This window comes from Hemiscyllium ocellatum, chromosome 5 (assembly GCF_020745735.1).
Source record: "Hemiscyllium ocellatum isolate sHemOce1 chromosome 5, sHemOce1.pat.X.cur, whole genome shotgun sequence".
NCBI classification, from domain to species: domain Eukaryota; kingdom Metazoa; phylum Chordata; class Chondrichthyes; order Orectolobiformes; family Hemiscylliidae; genus Hemiscyllium; species Hemiscyllium ocellatum.
This window is the reverse complement of record NC_083405.1, coordinates 97,921,866-97,944,519: the sequence shown is the minus strand read 5'-3', so window position 1 is coordinate 97,944,519 and position 22,654 is coordinate 97,921,866. Positions and strand designations below refer to the sequence as shown.

At 37.6% G+C, this 22,654-nt stretch overlaps 1 protein-coding gene across 1 annotated transcript in view; it reads right to left on the bottom strand.

Moving 5' to 3' along the window:
* Positions 1–9,609: 9,609 nt before the first annotated feature.
* Positions 9,610–22,654, bottom strand: part of myo3a (myosin IIIA) — a 180,296-nt gene continuing 167,251 nt past the window's right edge. The window contains exons 26-27 of the mRNA XM_060825714.1: positions 14,119–14,159; positions 9,610–9,757 (exon numbers count right to left, since the gene is read on the bottom strand). Of these exons, the coding sequence (XP_060681697.1) occupies positions 9,610–9,757; positions 14,119–14,159 (189 nt within the window). The remainder of the gene's footprint in view (positions 9,758–14,118; positions 14,160–22,654) is intronic.

Below are 22,654 nucleotides of genomic sequence, written 5' to 3'. Positions count from 1 at the left end.
GAACTTTGGAGCAAATCAGTCACCGATGCTCATGATAATGTTATCTTCCAGGGGAATTAATGAAGAAGAAAATGTTAATTTGAGGTGTGCATGGATGTTACAGGTCAGTCCCACTGTAAAGACTTGGATTAAGAATGAAATAATAAATGAAGTAATTGTAGTTCCAACAGAAGGAATTGATTTTATTTAGAGAAATGACCTGGTTGTTTTAAAAGTATTGTCCTCCCAAAGGGTGGTGAAACAAGCAGTGGAGATAAAGGAAAATGAGATGTTACAAGAGGAATATCCTGCAATGTTTGCTGTCTGCGCTATGACTATGACTGCCAGCAGCAGTTGTGGAAGCAAGGTCACTGGGGACATTTAAAAGACTGGACATGCATATGGTCACAGAAATTTGAGAGTGCATAATGAGGATCAATGGTCAGCACAACATCGTGGGCTGAAGGGCCTGTTCTGTGCTGTACTCTTGTATGTTCTATGTTCTAGACCTCAGGTCTATAGAATTAGACAGGAAGAAGAATACTGTATGAAACAAAGATGATGATTTTGAAATTCAGACATCAGATACAATTTTTAAAAATTAAAATAGAAAGGCTGCAATTAAAGAAAATTAAGCTGCCAAGTTTAACACATTTTCTTTAATAGAAATGCAACAAATGGATTCGGGACTGAAAGAGTTATACCCAAAGTCTGCTCAGAAATTGAGTCAGAGTCAATACATGAATATTATTACTTGAAAGACAAATAACTGTTGAGACTACCTCAAATGCCAGCTGATGAGGAGTCTGCAATAGTCTATAGGGTGGCAGTTCCATCTGAGTATCATACAAAACTTTTCAAGTAACTTACAAATTTCCAATGGCAGGTCACTTAAATATTAGGAAGCACAGAATGCATTATGTAATCCTGGCCAATGAAAAAACTTAATAAAGATGTTGTCAATTTTTTCAAGACATGCCACACACATTTGGCTATGAGGGTATCCCAACCACTAATTAAACCTGCACTATTATTCGTTTCTATACCAGCTATTGAAAACAAAAGTTCACAGAGTCTAAAAAGATCATGTAGGAACTTTTCCTGAGGGCAGGAATTGGAATTAGTACTTTTTAATGATTATGGATATTACAACAAGATTTCGTGAAGCAGTGCCTTTTGGAAAATTTACTTTCGAAGTAGTAGTAGAAATGTTAGTTCAAATTTTAACAACATTTTCACCAGAGAAACATGATAAGATGAAGACTCAAATTTTATGTCACAAATATTCAAAGAAAAGATGACGAATTTGGGGATAAAGTTATTTACCTTCTTGCAATTACTGTCCTCAATCTCACAGTGCACTGGAAAGATGGCTTAACTTTGCAAATCATCATTAGAGCTAATTGTCAAGAATGTTCTAATGATTGGGAGAAATAAATTCCCAATGAGCTCATATTTATTAACTGAGATATGGATATGAGGTGAGAGGACTGCTTAAAATGATTAAAGAAATATTGATAAACCAAAGTTGAGAGAAGACATTTTCAATGTATGGTTTAAGTTTCAGAGAGAAAGTAACTAAATCATGTGATTTGACCAAGAAGAATTTGAAGATTGCTCAATAAACAATGAAAATAGAGCAGATGGAAAGGCCAAAGTCTAAAATTTTATTGCTGGGATAGATTTTAGCACCGTATTGATGGCTCAAATAGATATATTAAAAACAAGGTTCATTGGACCTTATCAAATAAAAAAGAAACTCAGTGCTATAAATTATGGAATGAGTACTCCAGATACGAGAAAGAAACATTGCGTGTGTTAGGTTAGTATGTTAAAAAGATATAACGAAATATACAATAGCCAGGAGAAGATATATTCATGGTAGTGAAAGAAATAGTGATTAAAATAATGGTATCAGAACAATTGGAGAATGCATCCAAACTTGACAAGACAAAAAGTGAGCAGTTAGCAATCAAATTAGAAAAGGTAGAGGATCTGCAATGGTTCGATAGCATAATATGTCATCTTCCAGAAAAATATTTAAACAACTTACAAAGGTTAAAACAAAATCATGAGTCAATTTGTGTGAATAAGCCAAGAAAATCATACCCGCTGTTCATGATTTTTAAAGTAAGTGATGCATGACCTATAACACAACATTCTTACAGATTCAATCCAGAGAAATTCATTCAAATGAGACAAGTGATTAAGTTCATGAAGGACAAAGACATTACTAAACCAAGACACAGCAACTCAAAGTTATCTAATGCTGAAACTGGATGGTTGTAAAAATTCTGTTTATCGTAAAGCCAATACAGTAACAATAGCAACTTCATATCCTATTCCACATTCAAGGACTTCCATCGAGTGAATTGGACACAAAGTGATTGATCATCAAAATCAACCTGCTAAAAGGATATAAGTAAATTCCATCGACTGATAGAGCTAAAAAAAATCAACCAATGGAACACCAGATAGACTTTATCCAAGCAAAGTTAGACAATCGAGAATGAATAACGCTTTAGTAATAGTCCAATGATTGATGAGTAAAGTCAGACAGACAATGCAACTGCTTGGTTTACATTGATGACTTTGTTGTGTTCAGCCAGGAAAACAATTGGAAAACAATTACATCACTCGGTTGAATTGTGTACAAAAAGCAAATTTGATTATAAATCTGGCTACAAACGAATTCACCAAAGCAAAATTGATTTGTCTGGGCAATTCCTTCAAACAAGGCCAAGTAGCCCTGTAAATGTGAAATTATGGGCTCTTTTGGAACTTTCTGTGCTTAAGATAAATAATGAAATTTTACAATGTGTTGGCATGAGTGGATCTAATTATATGTTTATTCTGAACTTCATTACTGTTGTAGCTTGAATAAATGAATTTATGAAAGACAGGCAGGGAATTTGAATGGATGCAAGAGTATCAGAGTGCCTTTGCTGCATTAACAGGAGCACCAGCTTTAGCAATGCCAGATTATGAGAAGTCACTGAAACTGGCTGTTGATACCAACAACATTGGTATTGGCACTGTTTTACTACATGATAGTGAGCAGGGCCTGTCGGTTATAGCCTGTCACCTATTTTTGAAGAAACTGACCACATGTTCTCATAAAATATTCAGTGGTGGAGGAGGAGACATTAAGGTGTAAGTTGGCTCCACATCATTTTGAAATATGTGTTACCAATAATATGACAGAAACTACAGATCATAATCCTATGGGTTGCTTTTGGAAAAGATTTGGATGGTAAATTATACTTTTTTAGTGGTGCTCAATCATCATTATCATTTATAAATCATTCATGTGCCTGCAAAAGACAATGCCATATTATTTCTTGATTAATCAAGAGCACAAGTGAAGGATTGTTTTTATTTGCTCATGGGATATAGGCAAGCTAGCAGGCCAGTAAGGTCAACATTTATTGCACATCCCTTGCTTCTGAGTGGCTTGCTCGGCTTTTTCGGAGGGCAGTTAAGAATCAACCATATTGCTGTGGATCTGGAGCCACACATAGACTAGATCACATAAGGGTACCCGTAACAATCAGCAATGGTTACGTGATCATCATTAGTGAATTCAGATTTCATCATCCACCAAGGTGGCATTTGAACACACATTCTCAGAATATTAGTTTGATGTTCTAGTTCACTTGTCTGGCCACACTGCCACTAGACCACCACTTCCCAAATGCTGTGATGGTATGGAAACATATTGAGTCATAGTTTCATAGAATCCCTATAGTCTGTAAACAGGCCATTTGGCACAAGTCCACAATGACCCTCTGAAGAGTAACCCACCCAGTCCCATCCCCCATTCTACTACTCGACATTTACCCCTGACAAACGCACCAAACATTATGGGCAATTTAGTATGGCCAATTCACCTAACCTGCAGCTCTTTGGATTGTGGGAGGAAACTGGAGCACCCGGAATAAACCCATGCAGACATGGGGAGAACATGCAAACTCCACACAGACAGTCACCCAACCTGCACATTTTTGGACTGTGGGGGGAAACCAGAGCACCCGGAGGAAACCCACACAGACACAGGGAGAATGTGCAAACTCCACACAGGCAGGTGCCCAAGGCTGGAATCAAACCCGTGGCCCTGGTGCTGTGAGGCAGCAGTATTAATTACTGAGCCACTGTGCTCAGATTGCCAAATAAGATTGCCTCGAATCTCATTATAGGTTTAATGGCAATATAGAGTCGTCACCTGGTTTGCAATTCGAAGAAACAACAACAGTTGTAGGTTCGATTCCTGCACTGGCTGACGTTATCATGAAAGTTTCTTCTCAAAACCTCCCCTCTTCTGTGGCATGGTGACCCTCAGGTTAAAGCACCACCAGTTTTCTCTCTCTCTCTCTCTCTCTCTCTCTGATGAAAGCGCAGAAATATGAACTGGTACGACTATTGTGACTTTAGCTATTTACAATATACTATTATTGTAAATGCAAGATAGGGTGTACTAAAAATATTTTGATGGGTAATGAAATTTTCTTTTAAGGATACACTATCATTCTTCTTTGGAAGGAAGTGTGATGAAAGGTTATTTATATATATTTGTATCTTTTGAAAGTTTAAACTTTAAACTAGTGGCATATCCACTAGTTGGTCTTCGTTTGCAAAATGCTTTAATAAATAATAAGGTCAGTCTTTCTAGAACCATGATTTTAAACCATTATGTGTCCCCTGAAATGTGAATGGAAGTTAATTTGTACTGTAGCAATTTACGATAAGAAAGAGAAAACAATAAAAGGTGTTAGCTTACATTTGATAGTAATAATAAAGGATTGATTTAGATTACTTACAGTGTGGAAATAGGCTCTTCAGCCCAACAAGTCCACACTGACCCTCCAAAGAAAAAAACACCCAGATCCATTCCCCTACACCTAACACAACAGGCAATTTAGCATGGCCAGTTCACCCAAGCTGCACATTTTTGGACTGTGGGAGGAAACCAGAGCACCCGGAGAAAACCCACACAGACACAGGGAGAATGTGCAAACTCCACACAGGCCTGAGGCAGGAATTGAACGCAGGTCTCTGGCACTGTAAGGCAGCAGTGCTAACCACTGTGCCACCATGCCATACCATGATTTAGCTTCAACTAATCTAGAGATTCTGGGCAGTTCGAAAAAGAACTGATTAAAGTCAAATATGAGAATAGTCTCAGTTCAGAGCAATTAAGAAAATAAGTTACCCCAGTGAAAGAGTTTCATTTGTAAAGTTTCCAGACCAGGAGTACTTGATGAAGAATTTTCATTGGTGACTCGATGTTGAAAAAAATCTAAGATCTCAGTTGTACAAAGACTCAAGAAAAAGAGTTTCACAGCTTTCAGACCAGGAACTAAGGACAAAATAGGTATAGACAAAAGAAGAAAGGAAAATTTCTCTGCTTTTCTGAGTAAATGCAAAGTGAAGACATTGAGAGTAGTTGGCACTTTGTTTTGTTCTGCATTCTGAAATCTTTTGAACTGTGTCAGAGTCAGACAGTTTGCTTTATTTTATTTTCATTTCATGTATGCCATAAACTTCTACTTTATTGTTAAACCTAAATCTATGGCTTAGCATGCTTATGTTCAAATGAAAGACTGCCATCTTTAAATGTAGTCTGATCCATCAAACCAGATTTCATCTGGGATCTGACACTTTCGGTTGTCACATTGACTTGGACCATAATATACCAAACAATGACTGTCACAATGTCCAGTACTGAGACTAGATTTCAATTCCAGATTTATACAGTAATTGAATTTAAGCTCCACCAATGCTTAGTGGAATTTGAATCCCTCCTCTTACAACATTAGTCTGGGCTTCTGGATTATTGGATTTCTCCAAAACAATTCAAAAGATTGTGGTCTATGAGAATAACCGTTCCTCTTCATTTTTGGTGAAGTTTACTTTAATATGATGCAGAGCCAACACATGACTCAATCATCCCTTCAATGATATTCCCATTATCCTTCCATTTCCTATCATAATTGAGCAGCACATGGACTGATATTGGAAAGCTTGCTGTGAAGTCACTTCCTGGATGTCGACACAATCACTGCGTGGTTAGCACTGCTGCCTCATAGCACCAGGGACAGTGGTTCAATTCCACCATCGGACGAATGTCTGTGTGGAGTTTGCACTTTCTCCCTGTATCTGTGTGAGTTTCCTCTGGTTACCAGAGTTTCCTTCCACAGTCCAAAGATGTGCAGGCTAGATGGATCAGCTATGCTATTTTGCTCATTGTGCCCAAAGACATATAAACTGGATGGATTGGCAATGGGAAAGGGAGGGTTACAGGGATAGATTATGGTGGGGCCTGGACACGAAGTTCTTCAGAGGGTTGGTGTGGACCTGATGGGTAGAATAGCCTGCGTTCACTGTCGAAATTCTATGATAACAGTACCTTCCCCACATTCCACTGTCACAGATAACAAAGACTACACATGGCTCTATGTTGACCTGAAGCTGACTGGGACAATTATAACCTTGATCTCTGGCTGGTGGTTTGGCCAAGATCAATAAGTATAGTCAGTTTGTTCTTTTCCACTTTATCCCATCTTGATCATGAAGTGCATTTTTTTTGAAAATTGTAAGCGAGAGGTAAAACAGTAAAAATGGTACCAGATGTTTTCTTTAAAATAACAATAAGATATTATAAATGTGGTAATGTTAGTTGATTGAAAATTATGCTACAAAAAATCTGTTCTATTGTTAGAGCTCCATTAACGACAGAACTCCCCCTCTTGCCCATTCTAAATGTGTGATAAAGGGAGAGTGAGCAAACTGGGGTTAATCAGCCAAAATATTGTGGCAGGTGTTTAATATTTTTGCATCAAATCCAAGGCATAAATGAAGTTAGGCATTAAGCAGGGTAAGCAAATTAGTACATAAATGCAGAAGATTGCAAAACTGTAGCTTAGTAAGAAATGGGCATCATGCCTCCTCCTCCTCCACTTCTGCAGCTGTGGCACTTTTGCTCTCAAGGCACAAAGCATAGTAGAGCCTGTTTCTACTTCAGCTGATGGGATTAGTTGACTACTTACAATTAGCATCTTGACAAACATCTGCTTAGGTAACAATTCAGTACATTTTCATATAGGAATGCTTTAAATTAATGCATATGTTAACAGTTTATATTTTTACAATTTCCTTAATTATTGACATCAACACTTCCATACCTGCAAGACTAATGAAAACCCCCCAAGACAGATATGAATTTGGGCTTATCATTTATCTGGCCACATGCTCAATTACACTTGCATTAAACATTAGGAAGGAGAAATCATCTTCAAAAGGCATCCTGTGTGCAGCCGTGCAGATGTGGTATCAGCTCTTTGCAATTGACATCAAGATAATCTTAATGGAAAGCCTCTATTTTCTCTCAAAACATACCTTTCTAGTGGATAGAATAGCACTTTTTCCCATTCCCATGATAAAATAAACTCAATTTTCTATGATTATCAGTTCTTTCATGAATATAAAAGTCTAACACAGTATAGAAAATATACACATTGTCAAGATATCATAGACAGTACAGAAATCTACAAATTGTCAGGATACAATTTACTGATAACCAAAGGGAGTTTTGAAAGCATATTACTTTCTATGGGAAGAATTAAACCATTTTATTATTTCTCTAAATCAAAATGTACAAAATATACAGGTTGAATATAACTGGAAAGTTACAGCTCATTCTTTTACCTAGCTATTACAAAGATAAATCAAAGTTATCAGAACCAAGAAATAATATTAGTGGATATGCAATGAGTTTACTGTGATAGCATTCCATAGCCTGCTGTTTTACTATAGCCCTCAACTCTTTTAAGATAAATAAATGGATTAATGGCTATACTAAAATTGGAGGCCTTGGACTGTCATTGAAATATGCTATGTATTTACCCTGCTAATATTGGTAACTGAAACTCCCAGGATGATAGAAATGAATTTATAATGATGAAAAAGAGATCAGAAAAGATAAAAAATATATAATGGGGTAATTTTGACCTGCATGCTTGGATTAAAATAAGCAATGGCAAGTCATCAGCCAATTCTCCACATGATAAAAGTTATCATTAATCCAGTGAATTTGATTTGGTTGATAAGTACATTTTTAAGAAAATAATAGCAGGACAAGGCTTAAAAAATATTCTGGGATACTATCACAACTTTCCATAATTTAGAATTTGCATGTTTTCTGCAAATCACTGATTCTGTGAAGAACAGAGCATGGGTGACACTGACTCGGGATACTTCTTGACAGATGCAATGCAATAGCTAGCATTTCAATGGTCCTTTTGAAAAGGTAAGGAAATTTGCATTCAACTGGTTCAACTAAAAGTAATTTGAACATGGTCTGGATTTGTAAGATCATCATAAAACTGGCCAGAATAGCCTTCCAATATTTCAAACTGTCAGGCACCAATTACATTGCTGATATTGCTGCAGCAAAAATAGTTTTAACAAGTCCATGAATTCAAAGAAATCCATTATAGTCACATGAAATATATCAGGTGAAGATTAATGCTGTAGCATATAAAGGAATTCTGCCACTCAAGTATATATATTATGATCAAAGGTGTCAATTGCTATGAAGTCTATTTTGCTGATTGAAATAAATTTCTTGTAAACGTTTCACAATTAACTCACTCCAGTGAATTTTCTACCCATTGATAATTTATTAATAGCACTTTTTAATGGTTGAGATAAAGAAACTCATTGCCATAATTTACCAAAACTGAACAATGTTCTATTCAGATGGGTTTGCTTACTCAAAATGAATCAAGCTGCATTAATTAATGACATGAATAGAGATAGATTTTAAAGCAGGCAATAAACAGGCAAGCAAAGGGCAGAATATCCACCTATCGGTGTCACATCATCTTGAGGGCTATGCCTTAATACCATGCCAACAATGAACTGCCTACCCCAATCAGAAATCATGCTGTAGTGTATCGATTTTGGGCTGGTCAAATATCTGCTGGTCCTGAGGCTAACAAAAGAAGGACAAAGGATGAACCTGGGATGATGCAGAAAAGTTGGGGTGAGGGGAGATCTTGGAGGGCTGAGGATGCTGGTTGTAGTGGCGAGGAGAGGGGGAGCCCATAGATGGAATTATTCTTCGGGAGAATACTTTTATTTTTTTCACTGGTTGCAGCAAAACATTTATTTCATTTATGTTTTTGAGGCTTTCTCCTCTCACCATCCAGTTATTTTACTTAATTATATTTTGGTCTTGTGATTTTCCACTTAACTTCAATTTGCATACATTAATGAGCCTTCTTCCTGAAATTAGGAAAGGTGCATAGAATGCCCAGAGGAAGTCCTGACTGGGTTTGGGGCAAAGTGGCAACTGAGCATAAAATGATAAAGAAAAATTTTACCCCCAATACTACCCTCTTGCTCCTAGGTGGATTGAATTAAAATAAACACTTGCATTTGGATATTCAAATCCGCTAGATTGGAGGGGTAAGGTAAAACTGAAAGAAACAAAACATCCCATGGTTCAGAGGCCCAGAGCAGATTGTGTTAATGTAGGAGATGTTGACTTGAGTCTTATTTTCTCATTAATGGATATTTTAAATGGATTTTATATCTTTACAGCTTGAGGAATTTCATTACTCTGGTGATCTACCTGTTGGAACGGTTAGGTGTTGTAGATCTGGCTTGTGCAGGTGGTATTCTCCCTGTTGCTTCAACATGATTCTCCCTGGATAGTGGATCATTGGGTGTAATTTGTTTGTAGTAATGATCATCTGCATCCAGCAACTTTACTTGGCTAAGAAAAAGTAATGAATATATTAACTACTATTATAGCACCTGATTCAATATCACTCATTCATTACATCTTGCAATTTCTTAAGGAAATGGTAATGCACATATAAGTTAGAGAAGCAAACAATCAAATCTGGGCTTATAAGAACCAGCCAACATTTTAAGACTTTACTCAAGGCTAGTCATACAAGTCATAAATATGGAATGACCATGTGCTTGAATCAAGTTTGGAAGGGTCAGAAATTGAGTGCCTATGAACCAGCTACTTGTTCTACATCCTAACAGATTAAATAAATGAAATATGGTTGGGGTACATAATAGATGGACAATGTTGAATCCCATTATTATTCATAATAACACATTATGGATTGCAGTCCGGACCAGGGGCAGATGGCTGGATGTGCAAGAGAAACTCCAAGTGGGGACAAGCATAAATGTAGCCAGAAGAGAGAGGCCAACAGCACTTACCTTTAGGAACAGAGGCAGAAAAGTGGCCCTGTGCAAGAAAAACCAAGCAGGCAGCAGCATGAATACAGTCTGAGGAACAAGATTTATCACACTTACCATCTAGAACAGAGGCAAATAGGCTGGAGGCTCCAGAAGGTGTGGCAGCAGAGAAACATATTAATAGCAATATCACAGAAAAGTCATGAATTATGATCAGTTGTTGAGGAGCTGCTGCAAGGGGCTACATTTTAACTCCAGTAACTTTGAAAAATTGAACTTTCAGGAAAGGATCAGTATCAGGAAAGGAAGAATTTGTAGATACAAGAAAGGAGCTAATTTGCAGTAAGGTTGAGGAATTTCTACTTTCTACTAATCCCCAGTTTAGAGTAAATTGTTCAAAATTAGATTAAAGCAAATTAAAGTAAAGCAAAACTAAGCTTAAGGCATGGCAAAGCAGAACAATCAAGCAGAATGTGGCACAGGGAATGGTGGACATTTCATATGGTCTAGGTGAGTCCATGTGCTTGTGCTGGGAGGGATGCTTTTCTGAGTTAGAGCTGTGATCCATCATTGTACAAAGCAGTGAGAGATTTACTGTGTACATAATTATGATATATAGTTTTCAAAAACTTGATTATAACACTGGGGGTTGGATTTTCATTAAATTGTGATGGAGGTTGGTGACCAAAACACAAATTAGCACTAACTTTGTGCATCATGACATCCCATTTTAGTTTCTGACCTTGTCAAATTTTAACAAAATGGTAAGGGAGCAAGTGCGAACTGGAAACAAAATTTTCAGTTAGTTAAGTACAGAGTTAATTGGGCGCAAAATGGTAATGAAGCAGCTCCTTATGGGCTTGTCTTCCAAGGTGATGGAACCATCACAGGGCAGTTGATCTTTGGGAGCTGCATAAATTTGAACAGCTCCAGACTGTCTTGAATAAGGTCAGCATCATTGAATCTGCTTTTTTGATTGAAAAACGTGAACGTTTTGAAAAAAAATGTCTCTCTCACAGTAATTCATTTTCTAGAAGAATAACAATTCCCTCCAGCATCCCGGTTTGCAGTACTCCATCTACCCTGACCTACTTGAGAATTCAGAAACTTTTTTTCTATGCCCAAAATCAGACTCCTTTCCCTGGTGTCCCAGTTCTATTCCCTCCACCGCTACCACTATGACCAATTCGTTACCATTCCCCACCACCCCACCACGTATCAATTAACTCTGCCTCCATTGAAACTGAAGTTTTGATGGCTTGCTGTAATGAGCACACTGATGATCCAGACCCAAGCCCAATTTCCGAAACAAGGGTTCTCTGGGTTCTGGACATTTGAAATAACCCTAATCGTAACCCTAACCCTAACCTTATCGCGGTCAATCTCATGGACGCAATTAAAAATGGTACCTTTTTATAAAAAAAAATGAGTAGCCTAGAAGCACAGAATTTTATGGAGAAGATTGTATTCAACTTAACTAGATGTTTTATCTGTTACCATCAATTGTTTTGGTCATTTTGAATATTCAGCAGATTGTTGATCATTAATTAAATATCAACACTTATGTTCTTTAGAAGAATAATTGTTCTCCTTAACAGAACTGTTTGTCAATTAACTCACATCAGTTGGATCCCAGTAAGATTCCACTTTGCCTTCTATTAGTTAGCCAATTTCCTTTTCATATTAATTTATTGTCCTAACATCATGGAGTCGTATTAATTAGCCTCATGTGCGGTTACACATCAAATGCCTTCTGAAAATACAACTGTATTATATCCTTTTACCTTTTCACTGCATTCTTTTTACCTATCCCACTTGTTACCTTCTCAAAGAAGTCTGGAAATTTTGATAAACTTGATTTCTTTATGAAGCCATACTGACGGTGTTTGGTATTTCACATAATTCTAAACTCAATGCTCTTATATTCTATATAATAGAATCTTAACATTTACTCAATGACAGACATTAAACTAACTGTCTATATTTAACTTCTATTTTTTTCCTTTTTCTAATAAGGGTGTTTGTTACATTAGCAATTTCCCATTCGCTAGAACTTTCCAAAATGTCAGGATTCTCATAAGGTTACTACCAATGCATCCACTCTATCTATAGCTAATTCCTTTAATATGCTAGCACTTTTGAAAGACTATAATGTTTGACTTTTAGCTTTCTGCCTTACTCTTCTACTTTATACGAATAATTATTGTAATGTTTAAATTTTAACTTTGTTCTTTCTTCCTTTCTACTTTGTTCTTCTGATTCTGTACCTAGGTACTTGTATTTAAGATGGTGCCTTGTGTAGTGACATTATATGCATTTCACTGTATTCCTGTCACTTCTGTACATGCGACAATAAACATTTAAATCTAAGCTTGAAATCAGTTGGATCTATGGGACCTGTTGGCATCTTGTACAGTACTTTTCCAAGTACTTTCTTTCTGGTGAGTGCTACTGTATTTATTTTCTCTTCCCTTTTTCTCCTTAATTGTTTTGTATTTTTTGAATGATATTAGTGTTGCCTATTGAGCAGGTAGATGCAAATGATGTTCTGCTGTTTATTGCAAGGAAGATGTAATATAATGATAGAGACGCTTTACTGCAAATGTACAGGACCTTGTTGAGACTGCATCTGGTGTAGTCTGTACAGTTCTAGTCTCCCAATAATGGATATAACTATGCTAGAAGCAATTCAGAGAAAGTTCACTCATCTCATTCCCTGGATGAAATGGTTAATTTTTTGAAGAACAGGATGAGACTATACCAATTGGAGTTTAGAAGTATGAGAGGTGACCTTATTGAAACATGGTAGATACTAAGATACTTTTGTAGGGATACATTAGAACTATGGGACACAATTTAAGAATAACAGGCCTGCCTTTTAAAATAGGGCTGAGGAGATTTTTTTTCAGTCAGTGAATTACTATTCTGTAAAACTATTTTGTGCAGAATATGTCGAATGATAGAGATGTTTTATTGCAAATGTACAGGACCTTGTTGTACCAGGCTGTATCATTCAACATATTCAAAGCAAAGTTAGTTTACTGGTAGGTGATTGATGTCTGTTTGCACTCAGTGGGTTGTTTTACCCCAGAAATAAATTGCTTCACTACATGTATTGAAAATCAAAATGATCAGAATCAGTCAACCTTGTTTTGGGGAAGTGTTGCAGAATTTTAAAATCTAGATTTGTTCTTCCACTTCTTGAAATTATGCGAAGCCAGGACATGGAAAGTCATAATTAATTCATCATTGTATAGACAGTAATTTGAACGATGTGGTGAAAATCTTCCTGAACCTTATTGTTTTCAACGTTATGAAATTCAACATCCAAGTTAAGATTTTAGATTAATTTTCATGATACGTTATTAGACATCCTTATTATGAACAAATTCTGTAAGTTTACTAAACTCAAAAGATTCACTGAATAAACCAGAATTTCTTCCCAAAAAATACCATCGTCTACCTCCAATTAATTTTACTGTTGCCTCTGTGCAGTTATTTGACTTTTCCAGCTCTAGCTCACTACAAGATAATGTGTGAAATATTCTTAGAGGAACTCACGTCCCAACATCCTCTCTTGAAAATGAAGCAAAGCCCATCTTTGCTCCTTATCTCGGACAACATTGCTGAGTTGCAAAACATATTGCTTTTGGATTATTGTGGAATGTAACACTGACTCTGACACTACGGCTCTAAGAAAATGTATTCTTGTTACCTGTATCATTTTGATTAGAAATTGCTGTTCTGTACAACAAAAGAAACAAAGTTTTGATGACTTGGAGGAAAGCTGTTTCCCATTTGCTACTCGTAACAAATTTCTGAATACAAGTAACAGGTTCACAGCTTAACTAAAGAAAGGAAACAGGAGACTTTCCTTATTAAAACCAATATTCTAACTGAAGAAAATAGTGCGAATACCTGTCTTTCCGAGGTCTTCTTTTTCCATCTTGCACAGATCTCTGTTGAAAACAAAATAACAGTAAGTAACATTGGTAGAACTCCTATACCGATATCGAGGTAGCGTTTTGTCTTAACTGCCTGAATGTTAAATCCTGTACAGCCTCAGTGGTGTAAAACATGTGAAATCTAGTGGAGAGGCTCACAGTAGACAAGCAGGAGGCTAGTTAAACACAGCAAGCCGGGCAACATCAGAAGGTGGAGAAGTCTTCCCCTCCTGATGCTGTGTTCTTCCAGCCTCCTGCTTGTCTACCTTGGATTCCAGCATCTGCAGTTTCTTTTTGTCTCTAATTGAAGAAGCTCATGGAACTGTTATTGAATTTCTCTCAATTTTGATATAGGATCATTAATCTGAAACATTGGGGTGGATTTAGAGCACATGCTAGTTTCTGGAAAGGAGTTCTTAAGAATACTGCTGTTGGCCTGTGTGCTGGTTGCTTCCCACCCTGGGCCCTTTTCTGGAAGGGTTGGCTGGAGTGCAGAAGTGCTGTCTGTATTGATACACCTTCTCCTAAACTTGAGTGCATGGTCTTCTGCTGCTACTTCCAAGTGGAAGCTTTCTGACTATCCATCCATCTTTGAAAATCCCAACCACCAACCTAAATTGTATGGTGACATCACCACCAAATATTAATGGGCCATTTATATAAAAACAATTGTGCCTGACTGTTTCCCACTCAGTGTGGTTTTCCAACTCCATCTTTGATAGTGAGGTTTAGAAGCCAAGCACATGCATTCTGCTTCTCCTTACAGATGTTGCTGCACCTGCTGTGCATTTTCAATATTTTCTGCTATGGCTTTTGCTACAGAACATTTGTACTTTTCCTGCCCAGGGATGCCAGGCACAGTTGGGCAAGGAGAGCTTGATCCCAATGGTTGCTTCAGATCCACTCTGAAATATTTTCCTTTCTGTAGACCAGGCATTTGTTGTAATATTTACTATGCCAAAAATCTGCTCTATGCAACTTAATCATCTTTTGTTTTCAGATATATAAAAGCATTGGTACTCAGAACAAAATAAAGTAACTTTTACAAAGTTCTATTTTCTATATTTCATTTGCAGGCCCACCAAATCTGTATAATTTCTACAAAGTCATTAAGTGAAAGATCAAAGCTATAATCGAGTCTCTATTTATTTCGATCATAGTCTGCAGTCATGTGTGTAGGGAATTTTATTCTGAGTAATATGAGTCCTGAAATTGCAACTGTGTATATGAAAATAACATGTTTACAATTCCAGTTACAAAACTGAAATATTAGGCATTGCTAAGAATGTCTTCCTATCTATTTTAACATATGCAGTCTAATAAATTGCACTGCATTAGAACGAAGAGGAGATATTCTTGCACTCACTGTTAGATTGCCTGGCAGCAGTCAATATGTCACAATGGGCATCTGAAAGCAAAACTATACAATGCTGCTCTATTCACTTGGTCGTGGTGGTAGATGGAATGGGAGGGAGGGGGATTTGGCAGGGAGTTTGTGGTTTGCCTCAGAAATGTCTTTTCTAACACAACTAATTTTGCGTGATTTGCAGAAGTAATCATGTGTAGCTAGGGCCAGACTTAGGAAAATAAAGACATTTTATTATAAGTAATCTTTGTTGCTTCAATATCTATTTTCTAGTCTACAGAGTAAGCAAATTGTGGAAGGAATGCTTTTCATTAAGCATAATAATACTGCACTTCTAGGACATCTCAAAAATATCAGCTTATTAAAGATAAAGTATTGTTTTTATTCACTTCTGGGATGTTGATGCTACTACCTGGGGCAACATTTATTGCCTGTCCCTAGTTGCCCTTGACAAGCTGCTGCAGTCCATGTGCTGTTAGGGAGGAAATTCCCAGGTTTTGACTCAGTGACAATGAAGAAATGGCAATATGTTTCCAAGTCAGGACGGTGAGTGGCTTGGAGGATAACTTGCAGTTGGTGGTGTTCCTGTGTATCTGCTTCCCTTGTCCTTCTAGACGGTATTGGTTGTAGGTTTGAAAAGTACTGTCTATGGATCTTTGGTGAATTTCTGCAGAGCATCTTGTACATACTGCTGCTACTGAGTATTGGCAATGAAGGAAGTGGAAGTTTGTGGATGTAGTGCCAAACAAGTGAGTCACAGTGTCCTGGAATATTGTTGCTTTTCAGTTCAAACTGTTTCGCTATCATTTGAATAAAGACTGCCCTTTAAGAAGTTCAACATACAGATGACCTAAATGCTTAGATGTCATCTTATGGTCTGAGGCCATGGTCAATCTGCATTGTGGCATCCTAGACCATTGATATAAATTTTATATATCGAAGGGCCATTCCTCATTTCAGAAACCCAGACTTCAGTCAATGTTTAACATCCAGAAGTGTCTCAGTCAAATCATTTTTGAAAGGGATTTTCTTATTGACAAACTTAGTGGAAATGCTTACCCATTAGAAAATTGTCCTTCATAGTTTTAAGTATTCAGATTAGTAATGGATAAGAGATGGGGCATTTACAACAGGGCATTTCCGGCTCAGCACTGTCCCCATGACTTGTCCTACCTGCCAATCTTCTTTTCCATCTATTCACTCCACCCTCCTCTCTGACCTATCACCTTTATCACACCCCCCTCTACCCATTGTACCTTCCCCCACCCTCCTCCCTGACCTTTATCCCCACTCCCACTCACCTATTGTACTCTATGCTACTTTCTCCACACCACACCCTCCTCTCATTTATCTCTCCACCCTTCAGGCACTCTGCCTGTATTCCTGACGAAGGGCTTTTGCCCGAAACGTCGATTTTCCTGCTCCTTGGATGATGCCTGATCTGCTGTGTTTTTCCAGCACCACTAATCCAAAATTTACAACAAGTGGTATGACACAATTTCACTTTGGTGCACAAAATAGTGCCAACCAACAAATGCAAAATTGCTAAGAAAAAGTGGGTAGTTTTGAAATATTGTACAGAAGCAGAGATATGTAAATGTCAAGAGCTTTTCTAGTTTTTGACTTTATGTTTTAAACCAGTTATATAGAGGCAAGTTCTGGTTCTGAAATGGGAATATGGGGAACTAAGATAAGTTAGAAGTCCACCTTGACTTTAACCTGGGAGAACTTGGAAACATCAGGAAGGGGAGGGGGAAGACCCAAACAATCAAACTGGGTTCCATACTCATGCTCCTCTGAGTCTGATATTGTTTTGATGCCATCATATTGTCTACAAATTGTGTTGTGACGTGATAAAACTGATGACAAAGATCACAGAGCAATATCACAACTATTCAAAATTCTTGCAGCCTCTGCGTCTGACACAAAATAATATTAATTTAATATGGCACTTATTTCAGTTTGTTCATGAATTTCTGCATCTGTGCAAATAAAGTATCTTTCTTAGTGTAGGTAACATTTGCTCTGCATTCCTGTGCTCACTTTAATTAAAATTGTCGAAATATACTTTATAGATAATTTATACTGACTTTATATACATTAAGCACATATCTTCTACCTAATGAAAACTACACTGTGCAAAACCCTTTTAGGTGCTTTTAGACCATCGAAACCTGGCTGCATTCTCAATATTATCAGGACTTAGATAGTTGGTATTGTCTTTTACTACATTTAATGAAAACACGAGCAGATAAAATGTAAAGGCATCCTTTTGTCACTGTGACAGTTTATTGTTTTGTAAGATATCCCCGAGCACTGAAGAAGCTACAAATGATAAATATTGATATCAAGGACTTGCTTAACCTTTCTCGTTTCATATTTACAGAAGGTTAACATTCAACCTGAAGGCAGATAGAAAATCATACTTCTGTAACCACGAGTTTTGAGATTTACTTAAGAATGCCAAAGTCCAAACGTGCTGTAATGTTGCTGCAGTGCCATGGTTCAATTGAACTATAGAATGATACAGCACAGAAAGAGCTCACTCAGCCAATTTGATCACTTTCAGCTCTTTGAAAAACTAATCCAATTTACACTTGCAACATGCAGACATAACAAGTTCTGTGACAGCTAAAGCAACCAAAAATATTGCATTGTACTAATGATGGTTAGACAGACTACGCACAAACTATGGCACAATTAGAGGTAGTAAAAAGAAATTGGAGAGTCAAAGATACACCTGCATTTTTAACCCTAAATAATGGAGTGTAATCTGCACATGCAAAGGTCAAAATCCAAGAGGGCAGTAATGGTGAAAACGCATAGTCATTAGATTTCACACCGATAGCAATCATATTAAGTACATTGCCTATATAGTAAGAATTAGATGAAGATGGAATATGCACATGATGATACACAGGGTATAAGAGCACTGCAGTCATTCAGTGACTAAAATGGAACACCCTCATAGCTCTTTGGGAGGCCACAGGTGCGCAAATTGTTAGGGAAAATGTTGTAAACCCAATGAAAATGAACTAAATTCCTTCAAGTGGTCAGTCAGTTGTAAAAGCAAAGATCTATTAACAAACCATATTATAGAGGAATAATCCTTTACTAACCTTGGAATACATTTAATAAGTAGCTGAGATAAATGGTTCCTATTAATTGAAATTTCAGCCAAATATTCACATTGGCCTCAGCTCTTAAACCATACCAATACAACTTTAACCAATGGAGGCCACTGTAACAACATAACTGCTCTGTCAATGAAATAATTCCAGAAGCAGGAGACTGTTTAGTTTCCCATTCATTGAAACTTCCTGACATGTCTGAAGTGCCATAAGTCAAATTGAAGTGCTTGACTCCATCAATTTTATTTGGAGATCATAGTGGATTTGAATTACCCAGACCAAAACTTGAGCTAAGCAGTCTTATTGACAATCTTAGTGGGAATGCCTACCCATTAGAAAATTGTCCTTCATAGTTTTAAGTATTCAGATTAGTAATGGATAAGAGATGGAGCATTTACAACAGGGCATTTCCAGCTCAGCACTGTCCCCATGACTTGTCCTACTTGCCTATCTTCTTTTCTTTTCCATCTATTCACTCCACCCTCCTCTCTGACCTATCACTTTCATCCCACCCCCTCTACCCATTGTACCTTCCCCCACCCTCCTCCCTGACGTATCACCTTTATCCCCACCCCCCACTCACCTATTGTACTCTATACTACTTTCTCCACACCACACCCTCCTCTCATTTATCTCTCCACCCTTCGGGCACTCTGCCTGTATTCCTGATGAAGGGCTTTTGCCCGAAATTTCAATTTTCCTGCTCCTTGGATGATGCCTGAACTGCTGTGCTTTTCCAGCACCACTAATCCAAAATTTACAACAAGTGGTATGACACAATTTCACTTTGGTGCACAAAATAGTGCCAACCAACAAATGCAAAATTGCTAAGAAAAGATGGATAGTTTTGAAATATTGTACAGAAGCAGAGATATGTAAATGTCAAGAGCTTTTCTAGTTTTTGATTTTATGTTTCAAACCAGTTATATAGAGGCAATTCTGGTTCTGAAATGGGAATATGGGGAACTAAGATAAGTTAGAAATCCACCTTGACTTTAACCTGGGAGAACTTGGAAACATCAGGAAGGGGAGGGGGAAGACCCAAACAATCAAACTGGGTTCCATACTCATGCTCCTCTGAGTCCGATATTGTTTTGATGCCATCATATTGTCTACAAATTGTGTTGTGACGTGATAAAACTGATGACAAAGATCACAGAGCAATATCACAACTATTCAAAATTCTTGCAGCCTCTGCGTCTGACACAAAATAATATTAATTTAATATGGCACTTATTTCAGTTTGTTCATGAATTTCTGCATCTGTGCAAATAAAGTATCTTTCTTAGTGTAGGTAACATTTGCTCTGCATTCCTGTGCTCACTTTAATTAAAATTGTCGAAATATACTTTATAGATAATTTATACTGACTTTATATACATTAAGCACATATCTTCTACCTAATGAAAACTACACTGTGCAAAACCCTTTTAGGTGCTTTTAGACCATCGAAACCTGGCTGCATTCTCAATATTATCAGGACTTAGATAGTTGGTATTGTCTTTTACTACATTTAATGAAAACACGAGCAGATAAAATGTAAAGGCATCCTTTTGTCACTGTGACAGTTTATTGTTTTGTAAGATATCCCCTGAGCACTTAAGAGACTACAAATGATAAATATTGATGTCAAGGACTTGCTTAACCTTTCTCGTTTCATATTTACAGAAGGTTAACATTCAACCTGAAGGCAGATAGAAAATCATACTTCTGTAACCACGAGTTTTGAGATTTACTTAAGAATGCCAAAGTCCAAACGTGCTGTAATGTTGCTGCAATGCCATGGTTCAATTGAACTATAGAATGATACAGCACAGAAAGAGCTCACTCAGCCAATTTGATCACTTTCAGCTCTTTGAAAAACTTATCCAATTTACACTTGCAACATGCAGACATAACAAGTTCTGTGACAGCTAAAGCATCCAAAAATATTGCATTGTACTAATGATGGTTAGACAGACTACGCACAAACTATGGCACAATTAGAGGTAGTAAAAAGAAATTGGAGAGTCAAAGATACACCTGCATTTTTGACCCTAAATAATGGAGTGTAATCTGCACATGCAAAGGTCAAAATCCAAGAGTGCAGTAATGGTGAAAACGCATAGTCATTAGATTTCACACCGATAGCAATCATATTAAGTACATTGCCTATATAGCAAGAATTAGATGAAGATGGAATATGCACATGATGATACACAGGGTATAAGAGCACTGCAGTCATTCAGTGACTAAAATGGAACACCCTCATAGCTCTTTGGGAGGCCACAGGTGCACAAATTGTTAGGGAAAATGTTGTAAACCCAATGAAAATGAACTAAATTCCTTCAAGTGGTCAGTCAGTTGTAAAAGCAAAGATCTATTAACAAACCATATTATAGAGGAATAATCCTTTACTAACCTTGGAATATATTTAATAAGTAGCTGAGATAAATGGTTCCTATTAATTGAAATTTCAGCCAAATATTCACATTGGCCTCAGCTCTTAAACCATACCAATACAACTTTAAATAATGGAGGCCACTGTAACAACATAACTGTTCTGTCAATGAAATAATTCCAGAAGCAGGAGACTGTTTAGTTTCCCATTCATTGAAACTTCCTGACATGTCTGAAGTGCCATAAGTCAAATTGAAGTGCTTGATTCCATCAATTTTATTTGGAGATCATAGTGGATTTGAATTACCCAGACCAAAACTTGAGCTAAGCAGGGCAGTCTGTATAACCATCGCATTATCCCACACTGGTAAAAACCACTAGAAACTGGAATGGAGGTAAGAGTCCTGGAATCATGTCCATTCTGCCACTTTTAAGGGTTCTTGAGTTAGCCTGATTCATTAACAATCCATGTTAGAAAGTTAGTGTTCAGGCACAGCAAATAGTTAAAATGGAAGGCCCTTTATTGCGAGTGATTAGAGTACAAACAAAAAGTCTTGTTATGACTATATGATGCTTTGATGAGATCACATGTGGAGTATAGTGTATAGTTCTGGTCTCCCTATTTAAAGAAGAATATATTTGATTGAAGGTTGTTCAACAAACATTAATTTGATGAGCATTCAGGAATGTTCGATGTTAAGAAGCTGAAGGAATAGTCAAGGTCTTTTTCCCAGGCTGAGGGGAGTCCCAAACTAGAAGGCATAAGATATACAGTCCAAGATATACCCTCTTGACCTCTACACCTCCTCCCACTCTGCCTCCGGTAAAAATGCTGTCCGTTATTCCCAATTCCACTGCTTCAGCTGCATCAGTTCCCAGAAGGACCAGTTCCACTGCAGAACACACCGGTTGGCCTCCTTCTTTAAAGACCATAATTTCCCCTCCTACATGGTTGATGATGCCCTCCAGCCCTCCATCATCCATGTCTCACCCCTCCACCCTCAAACCCCCCGGTCCTCACCTTCTAATACCCAACCTCCATATATATCCTCCTCCGCCATTTCCACCACCTGCAAAAGGACCCCAACAACAAAGGTATATTCCCCTCCCCACCCCTATCCACTTTCCGTAAAGACTGTTCCCTCCGCGACTCCCTCGTCAGGTCCAGCCCCCCACCAACCCACCATCCCCCTGACCTATCACCATTACCCGCAACTCCATCTACCTATTGCACTCTCAGCTAACTTCCCCCCCAGCCCCACCCCCCTCCCATTTATTTCTCCACACCCTCAGCTCCCAGCCTCATTCCTGAGGAAGGGCTTTTGCCCGAAACGTCGATTTTCCAACCTGCTGTGCTTTTCCAGCACCACACTCTTGACAAATATTTATCAGCACATTTACTTGCATAGTCATTGGCAACAGCATTCGAGACATGCTCTATGGATCAAAATGTTTGTACTACAGTTGGAAAATTTCAATCAAATCTCCTTATGGAACAGTAGATGTCAAAAATAATATTTCTTTCTTTCTCCCTGTTAGAGTAGATTGTCCTGCTCAGTGTGAGCCCTGCTCCTTCTCCCTGTAATGCTTAACTTCTGGAGGAATTAATTTGTCCATTGGTTTGGAGTCAGTAA